This window comes from Rhipicephalus microplus, chromosome 10, assembly GCF_043290135.1.
Source record: "Rhipicephalus microplus isolate Deutch F79 chromosome 10, USDA_Rmic, whole genome shotgun sequence".
Taxonomy (NCBI): domain Eukaryota; kingdom Metazoa; phylum Arthropoda; class Arachnida; order Ixodida; family Ixodidae; genus Rhipicephalus; species Rhipicephalus microplus.
In genome coordinates, this window is record NC_134709.1 from 22,481,098 (window position 1) to 22,501,009 (window position 19,912).

At 48.1% G+C, this 19,912-nt stretch overlaps 1 protein-coding gene across 1 annotated transcript in view; it reads left to right on the forward strand.

The window, feature by feature from the left end:
• The window catches only part of LOC119181814 (uncharacterized), a 163,817-nt gene that overhangs the window by 67,272 nt on the left and 76,633 nt on the right, over positions 1–19,912 (forward strand). Inside the window, exons 5-6 of the mRNA XM_075876035.1 lie at positions 4,848–5,023; positions 13,934–14,076. Coding sequence (XP_075732150.1) covers positions 4,848–5,023; positions 13,934–14,076 — 319 coding nt within the window. The remainder of the gene's footprint in view (positions 1–4,847; positions 5,024–13,933; positions 14,077–19,912) is intronic.

Here is a 19,912-nt window from a genome sequence, read left to right on the forward strand (position 1 = left end):
CAACCTTTTTTTAAAAACAGAGCTAGTTATGCGCTGTTCTCCATATTCCACAATCGTGCGTTTTAAAATGGCTCGAAGTGTTGATTAGAGAGTTATGCATATAAAGAAATTTAGGCAATTACCGTTTTAACGTGAGATATCAGTAGTTATCTTTTTCTAAAGAAATTAGAGTGTTGAGCGCCCGTTTTTTTTTTTTTTAAAGTTCCGCACCATACGTCAGAAACACTTCCCTGTAGTCAATCAAGTGGCTGAATCAGAGTAGCTGAGGCCTTAACATATACATGTCTTCGAGGTCTGTTCATTATAGCCTTGACCAGTGATCCACAAGTTGGTCGAAGTCGTTGGTTATCAAAGTTTACTGTTCATTACACTGCCTTTTACTTTCCTAAAAACTTGGGAAATGTTGAAATGCAGCATAGTCTCAAATCGGCAGCCACCTTAGAAGACCTGTAGGCATTGTAATAATTGCACTGAACACAAGGGGCATTGCTCTATGAATTCAAAACTATCGTCTTGAAACCAGTAGTTAAAATCTTTTTTTTTAAATTCTGCTCTTTGGCACATGTAGTAATACACGGCTTCATAAATACACAGGCGTTTTTTTTCTTTCCATGTATGAAGCCTAATAGTGAATGTTAGAACTGTCCGCGAATTCAGCTACAAAGGTCGGGTGGTCGGTTGAGCCTGAGGCTTGGCACTACATAGAAAAACGGTTCTTCCCGTATTAATAAATTACTCTTAACGATTACACAACCGCCACACTTCCCGCGCGGAGATGCATGGCAAGCAAAAAAAAAAAACTCGCAAAAACAAAATTTGGGTGGCTACGCCACCTTGAAGTTCCCGCACCAGTCGCGGTGACGTCAGAGATTTTGATGGCGTCTACAAAAGGATCGCCCAGCCAGAGACTTTATGCACCAAGTTTCAAGAAATATCATTGAGCTGACTAGGCCAAAATGAACAAAAGAGCTTTCGTTGGGACGTTTAAAAGTGAAGCCTTTGACATTGATCTTCTTATCAATTATAAAACATATGGCGATGGGGCCCTTGTGTTCAGATTTGGGCTCACGCTTAAGAACCCCAGTTGGTAGAAATTTCCGAAGCCCTCCACAACGGCGTCGCCCATAATCATATGGTGGTTTTCGGACGTTAAACGCCGCATATCAATTATCCAGACACATGGTGCTGAAAATAATCACGCTAGTGATCTTTTATACTGTAATCTGTGACTCTAAACTAATTCACGGTTTCACTGCATAGCCACGCTTTGAATGTAGCCCGGTACTATTCCACAGCAAGTGTGTTACAGTCACTTCGCAGGAGGAAGAGGAGGAAGAAAGTTTAAGCGGAAAGACAGGGAGGTTAGCCAGTTCTTAGACCGGCTGGCTACTCTGTGCTGGGGAAAGGGGTGAGGGGAATTAAAGATGTTAAAAAGAAATATTGCGAAGAGAGGTAGAAATTACAAAAAAAAATTGCGACAGAGGAAAGGCAACTTCGCAGATTGGGTATAGCCACGAAAAGGGCACGATGCATGATGGGAACCGCGGCAATGCCGCACCCAGAGGGTCGTTACAGGTGGGCCCTCTTTTTCTCTTTTCTAGATGGTAGTCTCCGCAGCATCTGCAGTACTGTATAGATTTAGTCAGGTCAAGTATGGTCACCTTCGACTGGCACCTTGAAAATGAGGCGCGCAAAAAAAAAAAAAAGAACTTGGACCATTAATAAAAACGCCTCCCGGGGATAACACAGAGGAGGAATGCCGCCTCGTGGTTGTCGGTCGCCGTGTTGTCTTGACAAACGAGGTCTGGAAAGACCCAGTGCTCCCATCTCGTGCACTCGGTTAGTGGTGGAAGTCGCACATACTCCATCTTGAGCCGCGGGAAAAATTGAGGACCGCGAGGTGGTGGGAGCCAACCGAGCAGACTGCCATGCATATCGTATTATAAATAACCACAGAGCGGTCACTCGTTGCCCCCCGAAGTCTTCTGTACGGGCGCCAATGACTGTCATCTATTTTGCATTGCGGGTGAGCGAGGTCTCGAATGGATTTTTTTCCCCGAACACGGGTTGGAGTCGGCAAGCTCTTTCATGTTCCGCGCGTGTATTCGGTGGGTAAAAGTCAATGTCAACCACCTCATCGCTTCAAGGTGGTAGAACTTCTTGTTTGTTAACAAAAAAAAAAACGTTTACTTTCGTACTTTCTGTTACAATAAAGGAAATGAAAATGCTGATAGGTTTCCATTGTAGTGCCTCGTTAAGAAAAACGACTTCTCATTCCTAGTGACGAGAGAGAGAGAGAGAGGGAGGGAGAGAGAGGGAGAGAGAAAAATTGAGAAGAAAGGCAGGTGCGGTGGTGAGGCTGGGCCTCCCCGTACAACGTGGGAGCGGCCCGCGATCCTACCCCTATAAAACGGGGGTGGAATCCTTCAGGACCCCAATAAAAGTTTTTCATCCATCCAAGGCAGGGAGGTTAACCAAGCTTGGCTCGGTTGGCTACGTAGAGATACAGGCAAAGATGCGAAACGAAACTGAATTGCACATTCGAAATGATTCATTGAAAAACAATGCAATGAATCATATCACGAATTCATAACTAACTCGTTTAGCCCTCCGTATTACAGTTTTCTAGAAAAATAAGTATTGCCCCTTTGTTCCTGTCTTGCAGCGAATAGGTGCTCTGGGAGAAAGATGCGAGATTGTTCTGCTACCCTACGTTTGGGAGAGTGTTGTGCATGCTTTGTTAGCGACGGCTAAGGTACTACGTTGCTGAGTCACAAATGCGCGTATTGGTCGATGAAAAAAGTATTACAGTAACAGCGTGAAAGCGGGTCCGCTTGGGTTGATTGTCGAAAGGAAAACCACACTGCACTTGGTAATTACCTATTGTAATAAATTGTAATTCCCACAAAAGTCCTCGCAGTTTGGTGCTTCCGTCTGGTGTGATATTTTCGTATTTCACAGCAGATCGTATTCCGTTGCTGTTGCACGTGTGTTGAGAACAAGCGCAGTAACGTTGACCCTATAACTGTCAAATGTCGTTGCGGCCAGCACGGGGCCTGCAGGTCTTATTTATTTATTATTTATTTATTTATTCGAGTACCTACAGCGCTCAATTTGGGCATTACAGTAGGGGGGCGGAGACATAAAACTTGAAATTGATACAAGGTATGAATACCGATAACAAAACAAGTAAGCATGCTCAGCTTATACAGTGTGTACACATTCTCGGGAACACGAGGCAATCAAGAAAAAGTAAAAACACAAACAGAAATGCAGACAAAAATTGGCATCTTTCATTTCAACAAAAATTGTGACAGAGCATTTTGAAATGAGGGTGGCGGGGTGGATACAATATATTCTGGTAGGTTGTTCCATTCGTGTGTGGTTTTCGGGAAGAAGGAGTTTTTGTAAGTATTTATGCGACATCGGTATTCGCGAACTTTGCGGGAGTGATCTAGGCGAGAGGATACATAAGTAGGATCTTTAATGTACACGTCTTTATTTAAACCAGTGCTACCAATATAAATACTATGAAATAGATTTAATCTTAAGAATTTGCGCCTGTCCTGCAGGAGAGGTCAACCCAAATGTTTACGAATGCACGAAGAGTGGTTAGTGAAATCATAGTTACCAGACACAAAACGCGCTGCTCGTTTCTGAACCCTTTCTAGCGCATTAGTAGATATTTTAGTGTCTGGATCCCAAGCCACACAACCGTACTCTAAAATTGAGCGAACGTTAGAAAGATAGAGCGTTTCCTTTAGTTTAGGTGGGGCCTGTTTAAAGTTACGCTTCAGGAAGTTCAATACACGGCTCGCTTTAGCACCGACGTATTCAATGTGGTCGTTCCAGGATAGGTTGCTCGTAAAGAAAACGCCTTGGTACTTACATTTAGACACAACTTCCAAATGATTGTCTCCAAGAAAGTAATTCGTATTTAGAATGTTCTTTTTGTTTGTGAAGCGAACGGTATTACATTTTGAAAAGTTAAGTGTCATGTTCCATGTGGTGCACCATGATAACACAGCATTTAGATCACTTTGTAGTTGAGCAGAATCTTGAGCAGACGTGACGTCACGATATATGCAGCAGTCATCTGCATACATGCGCATGCGGCTGGATACTTGTTGGGACGTCGCATCCGATGGAGAGAGAACCCTGGCGGCAAGCGTGCGATAAGGTAGTCGCTATCGTGAAGATGTCGGTGTCGTTAGTTCCACCTGAACCGCAACCCCGGAAAGGATGGCTGCCTTTTGCTAGGATATGTAGGGTAGCATAGGCGTACACAGGAGTCTCTGTTGGAAGAGGGAGGTTCATTCAGCGCCCCCCCCCCCCCCCACCGATTCTCTCATGGACCTGTCTGTTGAATCCGAGATAAAACAATCTCCGGAATCTATAGGACAGGGATGCGATGACGTACTTCTTACGAAGGTCTGCCATTGGTCATCGGCTTTTCGGGGTAAATGCGGCAAGGCAACGGTTCTTCTAACGCAACATATGTTGTCTTTGGTCTGGCCACCATAATCGTAAAAACCATCCGTGCCCATCAACCTCCGCATAAAAAAAATGACGTAAGAGGCCCGACTGAGTAAAAATTCGGGGCCGAATCGTTGCCCCCCTTAGATGAATTGGGAGACCCGTACGCACACCTGTACCTACAAGTGCCGAAAATTCTGGTCTATACCAATGCGCGTGTGACACTACACACGTGCGGCATACTTTGCCTTCTAGTTCCAGAAGATCAAACGTTCATGCGCTTGCAATAGTGACATGCTTAAATGCCTGGGGGCAACGCGTTTTCGAGTGATGTATTTCGTTCTCGTTTTTTTTTTCTTTCCCACATACAGTAACAATTCAGTGCAAAGCCCGCGAGATGGTCGCCATGGTGAAGACGAGCAAGATCTTCAACGGCAAGGTGTACGCCAAGGCGAGACCCAACTCCTGCGTCACTGACGTCATCAACAGCCTCGACTTCCAGATACGCATGGCCTACCACGAGCTCGACTGCGATGTCAAGCAGGAGGTCAGTCAGGTCATGAAATTTCCTTATCTCATTTTTGAATGTAATAAAGCATCCTAGCGGAGCGCTACCGATGTCGATGCCGCCTGCTGCCGACAGCGCATGCGCTGAATATGCCGTGCTTGCGCGTTCTGTGGCAGGGCGTACCGGTGTGGGTATACAACGATCTGTTCTGGCTAGTATGCTCTATTGAGATCAAAGCGTACTTCGTTCGAATTTGTTGTTATTGCGATCGCAATTATGTGGACATGCTCGACGAATTATTGTACGTCGGGTTTGCCATCGCCGTGATGTTCCGTATAAAGTTCAAGTGACAACATCGCCTCACGCATCGTGCGTCCTTACCCGCAAGTACAATTCAGAGAGCTCTGGCGACAAACCCGGTCGAAGCAGAGACAAATCGAGCCGGAAATCGCCGTTGCACGGAGAACGCTAATGGTAAGAACCTCCGGCGTGCGGGTACTGCCGTGGACATCTCCTTAAACAGAGGTGAGACGCCCCGCCCCTCATATGAAGGGAGCCGGGAATAGCTGGGCAGAGGGGGGCGGAGGGGGGGGGGGGTGACGCTGCGTCACTTGAGCTGCCATGGTGAGGTCTGATAATAGAGAGTTTTAGTACTGCGTACGCTGCGTACGTGGCGGCGTTGCGTACGTAAGGACGCCACGTTCTGCGTAGTGCGCATGCGCAGACCGCAACGCGCACGTATCGCATTACGTACGCAGCCGCTACGCGCGCACGCATGAGATGCGTGCGTGCGTACGTATGAGGTGACCGCGCCGCTCTCGAACAAGTTCGCGACAGCGCGAGACTTCGTTTTGCGAAATGGCGGCATCGAAGGCAAGCACCGACCGGCTCTGTGGCTTAAATAATGGCCATAATCTGGCTATATAACACTTGGATTGGCTCACATTGGCTGTCAACAACACGTGCTTCTATTTTGATCTACCAGATGGCGCAACACGCTTCTCGCTCGTTACGTACGCGGGTACTACGGCGTACTAAAAGCCGATTAGTGGCAAACGACGCCACGTAGCGCAAGGCGCTTGCGCGATGCGTACGTACCACCATTCCGCAGTACTAAAATTCTCTATTAAGACGGTCGACAGCGCTGAAGCGTGCGCTCTTTCGGCAGACGTCAGCAAACGGCCCCATTTCTTGACGGTGAGTCGACAAGCGGCACCAAAACCGCTTCGCTGTCAGGAACGGCCTTACGCCAGCGTTTCGTGGAGCTGCGCGAGATCCAATCGAAAAGCGTTAGCTGTTCTCCTTACTTCGCATAAAGCCCCACCGCGGTGGTCTAGTAGCTAAGGTACTCGGCTGCTGACCCGCAGGTCGCGGGATCGAATCCCGGCTGTGGCGGCTACGTTTTCTATGGAGGCGAAAATGCTGTAGGCCCGTGCGCTCAGATTTGGGTGCACGTTAAAGAACCCCAGGTGGTCGAAACCTCCAGAGCCCTCCACTATGCGGCGTCTCTCATAATCACGTCGTGGTTTTGGGACGTTAAACCACAGATATCATCATCATTACTCTGCATAAAATTGGTTTGTTGCTATCCCACTCATTAGTTCGCCGTTGCGGTGAAACAGTAACATTAGTTTGAATTTCCTTAAAAAGACCGTGACTAACCCCCGTATTCTAGAACGTCCCTTCACTCAACGCTTCACCTTCACTCGAGAAAGCCGATGGGAGCGCCGTCTCTAGGCACGGCAAGGCACTTGCATATCAGCGATAATCTGCTGCGATCCTTGAGTAGCGCAGCATCGTTTTCAGCCGAGCAGCGGCGCAGTGCTCGACTCTGTCAAGTGAAGGGTGAAAGTTGAGTCGAGGAGCGTCTCTGAATACGGGGGTAAGATTATGATAGGGCGTCCACCTTTCTGAAAAGAGCAGCGTAAAACGTGATGCTTACACTGGAAACACTTTGTGCGCATGCGCGAGATGCGCAGCTGGCCCCGCCAGCGTTAAGACGCTGGCACAGCGTGCGGTCGACGCTCGCACGACGTATAGCTGAACATAAGGAAGCCCGTACGTAACACGGTGCACATTTCGATCTATGGTGAAACACGGAAGCAAGAGAAAAACGTGCCACCGTTCTGAACTGGCGCGCTTTCGCTGCTGACAGCGCTAATTATTCAAGACTCCCATCGTTAAAGGTGCTAATAGCCGGCATCTATCACGCCAGATGGTACCATTCCTTCCGACAGCTAGTCTAAAGACAACCTCGCAGTTTCAGCCATGAGAATGCCAGCGGATTTTTATTTATTTTTTTTTTGCAATGGCTAAACCCAGCCTACACGAACCTTCGGCTCACGCACTCGTGCCTTTTCAATACCGGTCTACGCGCAAACCACTAAGGCCATTCAATATTCGGCGTGCTCGGGACGACGCTAATTATCCTCCCTTGTACTGGGATGTGTTTGCCCACTCGCTTCTTTTTTAGCTCGTCTGTCTCGTGACCACGGAATGCGTTTGCGATAAAGTCAGGGCACGAGCTTGGATTCTCACTTGGTATCCTTCATTACTGCAACTCGCCTGTTAAGAGTTCTAATGATGCCGAACTTCGCTACCTCTGTTTGATTACGCATAAATTGTGTGTTTTCCACGTGCCGTGTGTTGTAACTGCTCTTTTCCCGTATCAAGGTGAGCTATACGATCGCGAGGGCCTGCAAAACTTAGCGAGGAGAGTCGCTGACGTGCCGTAAAGCCTCTTCAATGCCACAGTCATCACTCGGAAAACGGTGGAGAGTGTCGTCCCGATGTCGCTATAGCAAAAATCTTGATGATGAGTGGTTTCTAATGGCGCAAGTGCCTATTGATGGCCAAAGCAACAATCTTGAAAGGTGATCCGACGTTGAATGAAGAAGATTAAATTGTAGACAAGTAAACAGTTTTTTAGTAGTGTACACCTCTTTCATATATATATATATATATATATATATATATATATATATATATATATATATATATATATATATATATATATATATATATATATATATATATATATATTACCGGTGGGTCTCACATCTACCTGTTTCCTAGCATGAGTCCTTGCCAGTAGGAAAAGTGCAGCGAACCGAGACGAAAGTTTACATAACGGCTCTGCCCTGAGAGAGCGTGAATCGCCGCGCGAATTTCAGAGAAAGAAAAAACTAAAAAAAAAGAAAAAAAACCTCTCCTTGGTTCACAGCGGAAGAGGAAGGTACGGAAAGCGCATATACGAATGCCTCATCCCAAACGACCAAGCAAGCGCGACGGGGTTCCATGATACTGCGCGCTTTTCATTTCCTGGACTTGTTTTTTTTTTCCCTTCCCAGCCGCATACGAAACTATAGTGTGTTCTTTTTCTTTTTTTTTTTCGACGTGAGTCTGGAGTCAAAGTCAGTCGCGTGCGCTGCGGCAGTTATGCCTGGGCTGACATTGAAAGAAGAAACTGCCTTCAAATTGTTTGCAAATGCCGCGTTCCGTCTCGGTAAAAGCGTGCAGTGCACACGAAAGCATGGAAGCTTACTTCCGCTGAGACTTCTTCCGGAAGGGAAGGAAAGCGTTCGATGCAGCGAATTCGTGGTCGATGTTGCACGATTCTCAGTGATGAATCCGCAGAACGGCATCAGATACAAGATTGATTGGTTGATTGATATGTGGGGTTTAACGTCTCAAAACCACCATTTAATCATGAGAGACGCCGTAGTGGAGGGCTCCGGAAATTTCGACCATTTGGGGTTCTTTAACGTGCACCCAAATCTGAGCACACGGGCCTACAACATTTCCGCCTCCATAGGAAATGCAGCCGCCGCAGCCGGGATTTAAGCCCGCGACCTGCGGGTCTGCAGCCGAGTACCTTAGCCACTAGATTATCGCGGCGGGGCGCATCAGATACAAGAGACGAACGAAGGTGTCACACGTGTTCGACGAATGGAAGGAAATGTCAGTTTTGAGATGAGAGCTCGCGATGTGGGGGATACCTGCTTCGTCTATCGTATACTCCCTGACAGGGTGCGCACTCTAGAGAAGAGTCGTACGCTAGTGTTGTTCGGGAAATAGGCTTCAACAAGTCAAGTAGCGGGATAAGTCGTTACTAAAAGTAGCTCTTCAACGGGAATGTTTGCGCATTCGACCTTAAAGAAAATGCCGAGAGGTCAACTATAGACGCACGTCCGGTTCGCTACCCTGCATTGCCGAAACGGATAGAGGGACGAAAAGAGAGACAAAAGAGAATAGTGAGGTTCACTGTAGCACGTACACATTTCGGAGAGCGCATCAAGTAGATACAAAAAAAAAGAACGATCGCATAGACGGATTTGCTATAAGTACGCCAGAAACGCTTTATTATGGGGTTCTTTCAAAGAACGGGAAATGCCAGCTACATAAATCTCCATTCTATTTTATTGTCCCGTTGTTTTCGAGTGAGATTCGTCAAATAAGCGTTGTTCTCGTTATGCATTTTGTTGTACATTGCGTATCAGCTGTGTATGTGATTCTATGCGTGTGCGTGTGCTTCGCGGATGAATGTTGTGATAAGGTGTAGCCTGTCACTAGACGTATAGTTTAGCCGGGCGAATAGCAATCTTTTATGAATGGTCATCACAGGACCGCAATAGTAATAAGGGTTGGCGCCTAAAGTCCCTAAACTATTTTATTATTATGAGAGATGCCCTTATGGAGGCTCCGGAAAATTTTGACCTCCTGGATTTCTTCACCGTGCGCCTAAACTCAACTACACCGAGGCCTCGAGCATTCTCAACTCCACCGAAAAATGTGGCCGCCCCGGCCGGGATTCGATCCCGTGACCTGCGGATGAGCAACAGAGCCCTATAATGACTGGAACACCGTGTCGTGTCTCACAGCGCTTCGAGAAGTTGCGCCGTGTCGTTGCACTCGAGCCTTCGCGCCGTGTTTGAACAGCCCGCACGTATACCACAACAAACAGCATTTGCAAGGGACCACGTGACCACGCAGAAATGCGCCCTTCAACGACGTGCACGCTTTTTAGACTGGCACGTTTCGGTCGAGAAGCCATTAACACGCGCACAGGAGGAATAGGAAAGGCCAAACTTCGAGTGAGTTTCTCAGAGGAGCGCGTGTCCTGTGCTCTTCAAGGCGCGCACGTCCCACCGCCGTTTGTGGCGCCATCAGCCTAATGTAATTGGTATCGGGCTTAAGTGGTCGCGGACCTCCGCATCGAAGGTGAATAGAATGCAGGGGAAAGCGCTCGCTTTCGTGACTGGCTGTTGGACAAACGCTGAACCGCCGATTTTTCCGGCTGTCCGCCGCCAGGCGGGCAGCGCCGGCGGTTCACGAAGTGTTTGACGACTCCCGAAGGTGTTGCGAATGTTTAGCGCTTGCGCTCTCTTCCTCTTTTTTTCGGCGCGATTTTTAAAGGCACGGGATCCTTTCCCCAAACATAACAACACTGAGCGAAAGCCGGGCGACGAGCCCGGAGTTACGCTTATGCGCGTCGTAAGAACCGGTGGGTTGGGGAAAGGATGCCACGTTGGGAAAGGATGCCAAGACTTAACGTATATCCGAGGCGGACTCTCTATCCACGAGGACAGGGCTGTGGTCGCTATTACAGGCTATAGCGTGCAACAGCAGTGTACATATTTAGCGTAGCAAACGTGCGTACGTACCCAACGACCCCAGTTCCGTAGGTTGTGATGAGAGAGAGAGAGAGAGAGATAGAGAGAGAGAGAGAGAGACAGGAAAATCACCAGTGATATTGAGAATACAGAAAGCCAAGAGCTTCTTTTTTTTTTAGGATTCGAGGAATAAAAGGCATGATGTCGTCAGTGGTTTATTTGTGTGTTGTATGTACGCTACTCGTGTGCAGGAATGCCAGTCTTGCTTTCGCAATACTTGGCTTGACTTCGCGTGACAACAGGGGTGTGCGGTTTCGCCGGCCACGTCGGCCGGCGTCAGTCCACGTTGGTGGAGGTACTGTGTGCCGCTTATGGTGCAGTATCACGCAATTTGTGGTGTGCTGTGCGAACTTCGCGTCACCATTCGTCTTTCTTTCGTCCATCCGTGGGGGCATCGCCCGATCGAGCTCTTTATTTTTGTTTTTTTTTTGTTACCTTTTTTTATTATCCGAGAAGCGAAAGTCGAGGAAGTGGTTTCTAGTAACTAGGAGAAATAAACTGTAGAGTGACAGTCGTGTATGAAAAGGTTTAGAGAATGTCAGCCCACCCGCCGTGGTGGTCTAGGGGCTAAAGGTACTCGGCTGCTGACCCGCAGGTCGCGAGATTGAATCCCGGCTGCGGCGTCTGCATTTTCGATGAAGGCGAAAATGCCGCAGGCCCGGGTGCTCAGATCTGGGTGCACATTAAAGAATCCCAGGTGATGGAAAGTTCCGGAGACCTCCACTATACGGCGTCTCTCATAATCATATGGCGGTTTTAAGACGTTAAACCCCACATTTCAGTCAATCAAGAATGTCAGCCGCTAGTTTAGCAGCATGAAGTTACAATTTCAAAGAAAAAAAAAGAAGTAGATTTCTCAGAAATGAAGTGTTGTGTTGAGGGGGGCTTCTTTCTGCTGCGCGATTCGAACCTGAGACCAACAACTTGACAGGGCGGTCAGTCTACCATCTGAGTTGACCTGTAGGCTAACAAGTTAGAATAAGCAACAAAAAAGGGGGGCGGTGGTATACGAAGAGAAGTATTTAACGTTAAAACCACGCGTCTTGACCCTTCAAGAAATGAATGCATGCAACAACCTCCTCGGCTACGCCACTGCTGAAAGTCTAAGGTAAACGGTCTTATAGTTATAATAGAGTATGGTGTAGTCCTAGCGTATGATCCGCACCCAAATTTAGCCGCCGTCATTGTTACCGGAACCGCTTGGTCCTAGAAGCGCTGTCCACCTCTTCGGGAATCGCACCCACGTCCTGCTGAATCTCAGCAGCGCAGCACAGTGCTACTTCGGCCGGTACACGACCAGCGTTAGGAACACGGCAACTCTCGGAAAACGCCGCGCAGAGCGCCGCCGGCGTTGTTTCCGAGTCGCGGTTGCAGGGCCTCGAAAATTTGAATGTCACGGTCATGGGAGCGTATATGAATTATGAATGTGGGCTCCGTGTTCTTGTATTTATTTATTTTGGATGTCTTTGCTTCGCCGTTGAACCACGAGTCCGCCATTGAGTTTGTCTGCGCGTTGGAGAGCATACTGAAAGAGAAAAAGAGAAAAAAAAAAGGGGGGGGGGGGAGGAAGATCGTGTGCGTGTCTGTGAGAAGCGTGCGAAGCAAGGGGTTTCACTGAGTCTTGCGTGGCGACGGCACCCTTGGCTGATTTCGGTTTCGTGAGCCGGCCACTTTTCGGCTCCGAGGTGCGCATACGGTATACGAAAGCTTGTGTCCGAGAGAAGCCAAACAAGGCGTAGCGGCTTGGAAAAAAAAAAAAGGGATGGACGGACCTTGCAGTGAAGGGGACCAGGAAGGAAGATCCTTTGGTGGTCCGCGTGGAAAAGTGGACGCAAGAGTGCGAAACCAGGGCGAATGCGTAATCGGTCCTTTCTTATATACACAACACTGGGGTGTTCCTGCTGTACTTGCCTCTTACCTGCGATACAGTAGTGGTGCAGGCTCTTCTCACAATCTGTACTTGCCTCTTGGTGCTTCTCTTCCCTATTGTTTGCTTTCTTAGCAACTTGACTGATTCGACTTCTACGAAAGCACCGAGGAGCAAGGCCAGAGGGAAGACGTTTCCCATTGTTTCGAGGGCTGCCTCGGCCGAAAGTTTTGGTCGAAGGCAGCGCTTACACGTTCAGCTGTATTTACTTTGAGCCCGTAGACTTTTTTGTGTTAGAAATGATCGTGATTTGTGAAAAATTCATGTACCCTATAGACGATTTTACGTAAGGCAGTGTAGATCATGGCACAAGCGTGTGTTAGGGAATCATTGTGGAAATCAAGAAGAAATGGACATGGGCAGGGCACATAGCGTGCAGGCAAGATAACCGCTGGTCTGTAATGGTAGCTGACTGTATTCGAAGTGGATTCAAACGAGGACTATGTGGAGGCAGAAAGTTGTGTGGGAAGATGAGATTAAGAAGTTTGCAGGTATAATGTGGCCACGGCAAGCACAGGACCAGGTACATTGACAGAACATGGGGGAGCCTTTTGCCCTGCCGTGGCGTAGTCAGGATGACGATGATGATGATGATAATGACGATGATGATGATGATGATGATGTAATGAACATTGGCGCCACCACCTGGGGCTGTCAAGATAATGCTTTCTTTTTCTTCATTTTTTACATCGCTACGTGAACTGATAAGTTCATAAAACGTCGAATGCTCGTGTGCACCAATTCAATCGTTTTCATGTGTAAGCGTCCGCTATTGTTCGTTTAGTTAAATGTACAAAACTGTCTGGTTAGCGACCCAATATGGTGGCACCAAAAACCATCTGTAAATAGTCTATACCAGCTTCGCATTTAAACTCTGAAGCCCCGACAGGCACGCCGTGACATTCGTTAAAAGAATCCTGGTTTGCCTGTTGAGTACGAACTGAGACTATCGTTCTCTTGGTGCGTGTCGCAGAGCAGCATTACATAAACACGCGCGCGCGCATACACACTCGTGTATATCAGTTCACGAACGACGTGCAATGTGCTTTATTGGCGTGTCGATGGTCGAGATGCATCCTTGGTGTTATATAACTCTTGTTCAAACGTGCATCATTTTTTTTTTTTTTTTGTACGCGCATTTATAGACAAGATCTCTTCGGCTGCTCCTGCTCTGTCAGATTCGGGACACATGCGAACCTGAGTAACTCGAAGCGCTCTCAATTTACAACCACGTTTTTACTCGCCTTATTTTTTTTTCTTGTCTGTCTACTGCGCACTGGAGTGATTATAAAACACGTCGTTGACGCTTGCTTCACCCCCCCCCCCCTTTTTTTTTTTGATACCCTGCAGAACCTGGGCCAGTTCTCGACCGACATCGTGATTCAGCACCACGACATGATCGTGACAAACCAGGACCTCGGGCTGTCCGTGCACTGTCAGTACGACCTCGCCAACCGGAGCGTCTCCAACGGGGTGCAACTCGAGGTCGACGGGTGAGTCGAGCACTCTATTTATCACTGCCCTCTCGAACAGAGGGCGCCACCTCCGCACCCGCACGGCAGCCCTGTCGCACGCACTCCATCTTATTTCGACCACCACCGTGCGCTTGCCCCTTACGCATCTACGGCGCTGCAAAATAACACCGCGAATATACATATGCGCGCGCGTATGCGAATATTTGGGGGTTCTTTGCAAGAGGACCTGAGCCAAGTGTGCATACACGTTTCGCGCTGTCGGTATACATCGTGCGCTGTTGGGCATGCGGTCGTAAATTATCGGCCCTCTCCTGCAGGCCCACTTTCACCTTTCGTGTGTCCTATAGAGCTGCCGAGGTCACGAGCGGTGTCGAAGCAACAGCGCTCGGCGCTTCGCTGGAGTGCAAATATCGTTGCACGTTTCTACGGGAAAAAATAAGGTCGTTTGTATTCATCGAGAAATCGTATAGCTGAATCCGTGTGCGCGTTCAAGGTCGGGAGTTCGAGTGTGTGACCCCTTCTCTATAGGGTCCACAGGCGTGCGATCGTTTGAGAACTTCATCGGTCTTCTGTAGCGGCGGGATATAGTTTTAGCATCGGGCGAGATGCAACATGAAGTTACTAGTTGGGTGGCGTTTGCGCTTGTAGTTCGAATTCGTCTAACTGCGGGCGACGTACACAAAAATTTGAAAAAAAAAAAGTTTGGAGAAACAAAACATTTCTGCAGCTCCTGCGCGAAATCAAGCTGCTAGAATCCTGTATTTCACTAGCACCCATTCTTCAAGTACATCCGGAAAATCACGATACTTAAAGGAAACGAGGGCATTCAGTTCGCACGTGTCGATCGCAAAAATCGTCGCGTGAACCCCCCCCCCTCTCTCTCTTCCAAAGACTATTCGAGTTGCACTTTCACTGACTTATCTATTGCGGCCAATCGTGTTAGCGATTGAGGTAGAGGGAGAGAAAGGTAAAATAAAGACTGGAAGGCACAACCAACCACTGCGTGTCTCCAGCGAGCTACCCCATTAGAAATTGCAAAGGTGCTTGTGAAAGAATTAAAGAGTGTATGAAGGTGCCAGGGTGCCGTTGTGACTACGGCAATGACTTAAGTTACATATGCAAATGGTACCGGAAATGCTAAGAAAGGATACACATTGCATACTTACGAAGCATAATATTTGTGCACTGAAACAGACATGTTTTCGGTGATAGCAGCTGCTAATAATAACAGTGGCTACTGCGGGCCGGATTCCATGAAACGTAACGAACGAAGTGCAGAGGTGGTTCCATACCAGACACAGTGTGAAAATTTTAAGACCGACGTCAGGAAACGCTCATTTTATCGATTCATACATGATGTCTGAATTTCGATGTGGTTAAGGTAAGTTCGGCGAATATATGCGTCTCAATGAACAATTGTATTGGGCCAGTTGGTATGAATCCATCTTGGTACGAAGCGCAGCAACTATTACGCAGTTATAAATTGCAAAAAGGGTACCGATGGTCACTTGGCGATCCACTGTAAGGAGCGCGGTTGTGTGCCGTATTTTGATAACACTTGCGTGTTATATCGGGACGTAGATTTATTACCCCGTTTTATAGTAGAAGCTGCGGAAATGGCACGTGATGATTTTGAGTGTGTGAGTGCACCCTCTATCTCGCTCACGCGGAAAGAACTTAGTTTTTTTTTTGTTTTTTTTTGGGGGGGGGGGGATGGGGTTGATAGATAATAACGGATAATACGGGACTGGCACGTGTGCTTTTTGTTGGTCAGCCTTTAATTATTATTTTTTTCTCTTTCACCCCCCTTTATAAACTCTGACGTTTGCAATAAACGTTTAGTTCAAGTTAAGCGCTTGTGTTGTGTGTTCTGTGTAATAGTTGCTGCGCTTCCTATACCAAGATGAATATATGCGACCTTTCGGCTCACCTGCGGGCGCTATAGCCTCGTTTCGCGATTCCGCGGTCTTTGTGCCCTGAGAATCTTTCAAGATGCCCCGCCGCGGTGGTCTAGTGGCTAAGGTACTCGGCTGCTGACCCGCAGGTCGCGAGATCGAATCCCGGCTGCGGCGGCTGCATTTCCGATGGAGGCGGAAATGTTGTAGGCCCGTGTGCTCAGATTAGGGTGCACGTTAAAGAACCCCAGGTGGTCGAAATTTCCGGAGCCCTCCACTACGGCGTCTCTCATAGTCATATGGTGGTTTTGGGACGTTAAACCCCACATATCAATTAATCAATCTTTCAAGAGAACACGTCTGAGCTGAATTAACATGAAAAGAAGATCTCGCGCACGCACGCTGGAGTTTGAAGAGTCAACTGTTCCCTTTTGCGAAAGAAATCGCATAATAACGGTAACCACGGAAAATGAAAAACAAAATGGGCGGGTACCGAGAGGGGTGCTCATTCTCGGATGTAAACAGCCTGTCCCGTGAGAATGCGGTGTGCGCGGTCATGCAGAACTCCCCCTTTCCCAGTGTACGGGGGTCACATCGACGCGAAGCGTTTCCTCGAGAGACGTCGTGCAAAGTTTACGGCGCGAAGCCGAACGCTATATAGAAAGACGGTTGACGTTGCTTCCACAGAATCTTCCTGCTTACTGGCAAGTGTCACGCGCACACATTCGGTTGATCTTTCACAGAGCTATGCCACGGCCGCTTTGCCGGGCTCTGAGTGTGTCGACAACGCACGAACAAATAAAGAACGGATGCTTTGATTGATTGATATGTGGGGTTTAACGTCCCAAAACCACTATATGATTATGAGAGACGCCGTAGTGGAGGGCTCCGGAAATTTAGACCACCTGGGGTTCTTTAACGTGCACCCAAATCTGAGCACACGGGCCTACAACATTTCCGCCTCCATCGGAAATGCAGCCGCCGCAGCCGGGATTCGAACCCGCGCCCTGCGGGTCAGCAGCCGAGTACCTTAGCCACTAGACCACCACGGCGGGGCAGAACGGATGCTTTCGAGAAACAAAAACTTATTTTCAACTGTAAGTGATTTATTTATTGATATGTGGGATTAGCCATTTGTGGTGTTAGCCATTTGTGGTGTTAGCCATTTGTGGGGTTAGCCATTTGTGGGGTTAGCCAATTGTGGGGTTAGTTAGCCACTCCACCGCGGCGGGGCTTCTACTGTAAGTGATGTTTTAGCTCTATATGCTTCTGTATACCTGGAGGCCCCCTTCAGTTCAATATTCCGCACTTTCCGGTGTATAATGCTTCACAGTCGAAAAGTAGGTGTTACCCTTTTTTTTGTGTTTGTCTTTCGATTCGTGTCCCACCTTCCGATCCTCTTCTCACCCACTGCTATGGTCTTGTGGTTAGGGTACTGGACTGTTGACCCGAAGGTAGCGGGAACGGATCCCGGCCGCATTTCGATGGAGGAGAAACGCTATGAAGATCCGTGTTTTGACGTTTATGTGCGTTGTTAATAAATCTTATTGAGTGGAAAAATCTGGAGCCCTCTTTTGAGATATCTCTCGTAATCATATCGTAGTTTTGACACATAAAACCATAACAACTATTAGTCTCTTTCGCTATTTTCTGACTCCTTTCTGGGTTTTATTTCATACACAAACGAGATGCTTCACCTGCGCAGTGTTTTAAATCAACTGGACAGAAGTGATTTCACTGTCGAGATAGTATTGGGACCATGGCACTGACCATCCAATTTGCGAAAGGCAACGAAAGCACTGCTGCGTTTTCTCAAAGACACCGGCCTGTTTCATCGTTTGTGATGGTGTAACTGTTTCGCGTCGGCTCAGTCAGTGACCTTTTCTCTCCACCTTTATACCTTCCCTCTCCCCTTACCCAGTGCAGGGTAGCCTACCGGGGCTCAGCCCTGGTTAACCACCCTGCCTTTCTCCTTGTGTTCTCTCTCTCTCTCTTTTATTGCGTTGACCATTTATTTCACTAACATATCTGTTTCGCTGCTTATTGTAGATAAAGATTTAATGATTCGATAAGCGTTTACAGACCATAATTATGCATCTATATTCCATCTGTTGTTTTCTTTTTTCACAACCTGATAATAGGCGTATGGTAAACAGCTGCGAGACGTTACATATACACCACAGACTGTCCGGAGACTGCGAACCTACTGTTACGCGCGAACGCTTAATATCGTAGTCAGTACGCGTAAAATACTATGAACAATGACCACACTACACCGTGTGTGAGCCGGGGTGTGTTGTGCAGTATATCTTTTCTAACTACCGTGTGATGGCGATTCCTAGGCAACAACGCAGCGCGTGTGTCTTCAAATGAATTCTATGTATTGTTCGAGCGCCGGTGACCTTCCGTAACCGACACAGGTTTTGGTAGTGTGAAGAAAAAGAAGAACGTTAACTTCACTTCTAAATAAGTAAGATTTGGGTCCGGCATCCGTTTAGTGAGTCTGAGCCCCTGCCGCGGCACCTTCTCGAAGCGGCTCTTTCGGCTTGCTGGACGGCCGGACGGCCCAGAGTTGTTCTGTAAAGCTTGAGCTGTGTAGTGCAATTTTACACCGCCAGCGGAAGATCTAGATCACAGGTTCCGGTAGTTAAGTGTTGTTCCGAAGCGAAAGCTTCAAACGCCTCATGAGACGCGAAAATTGGCCATGAACCGTCCAGTGGCGTCATTGTTCAACTCGAGCGATGCCGAAAGTTATCGTCATTGTTGTGACGCCGTCGGGGCGTCGCGTATCGGCCAGATTTGTAACGTCACCATGACGTTGCTATTAACGTCACATCACGTGGTGTAACGTTATGACGTCATCGCACGACATGGTCGCTTGGTCAAAGGTGGGCCGCGATCACGGAGACCGTGCTAAGCCGGGTGAGGCGCAAAAATGTAGCGACGCTTCTGATCACGGAGGCCGTGTAAAATCTAGTGACGTGCAGAAATATTTCAGAAGGGGAAGGTCGGGGCATCCCCTTTGAAGAAGAGGAACCGGAAGATAGCTGTCGTGAGATAGAAAACTGGGTGAGTTGGTGCAGAATCAACGTGGCTACTAGCGTGGGAACTGATACATGGATTAGAAGTGGACGTAACACAGCGCTGACTATCAAACGCTTAGGTGCCTGCAAGCGAAGAAAACTGATTTGATTGATTTGATTGATTGATTTGTAGGGTTTAACGTCCCAAAACCACCATATGATTATGAGAGACGCCGTAGTGGAGGGCTCCGGAAATTTAGACCACCTGGGGTTCTTTAACGTGCACCCAAATCTGAGCACACGGGCCTACAACATTTCCGCCTCCATCGGAAATGCAGCCGCCGCAGCCGGGAATCGAACCCGCGACCTGCGGGTCAGCAGCCGAGTACCTTAGCCACTAGACCACCGCGGCGGGGCAAGCGAAGAAAACTGATAAGTGTGGCGGAGGGGTATTCAGATCGCTTGAGCGCGCCCTCTAGTTTAATAAGAACACAGTTGCGGCTATTTGGTGCAAATAAATTACTAGGAAAAGGGGGTCAAGGGCGGCGCTCACCTTGACCCCTTTCCCTCGCTATTTCTTTGCGAGAAAAACCACAAGTGTGGCTTCTAATTGATTGATATGTGGGGTTTGACCTCCCAAAACCACCATGTCATTATGAGAGACGCCGTAGTGGAGAGCTCCGGAAATTTCGACCACCTGGGGTAGTTTAACGTGTACGCACCCAAATCTGAGCACACGGGCCTGCAACATTTTCGCCTCCATCGGAAATGCAGCCGCCGCAGCCGGGATTCGATCCCGCGACCTGCGGGTCAGCAGCCTAGTACCTTAGCCACTAGAGTACTACAGCGCGGCAGGCTTCCAATTCAAAATGAACCGACTAGCCCAGCAACGTGTAATTCTAGCGCACTTTAGCGCAACGTGCCTTGAGATTGGAG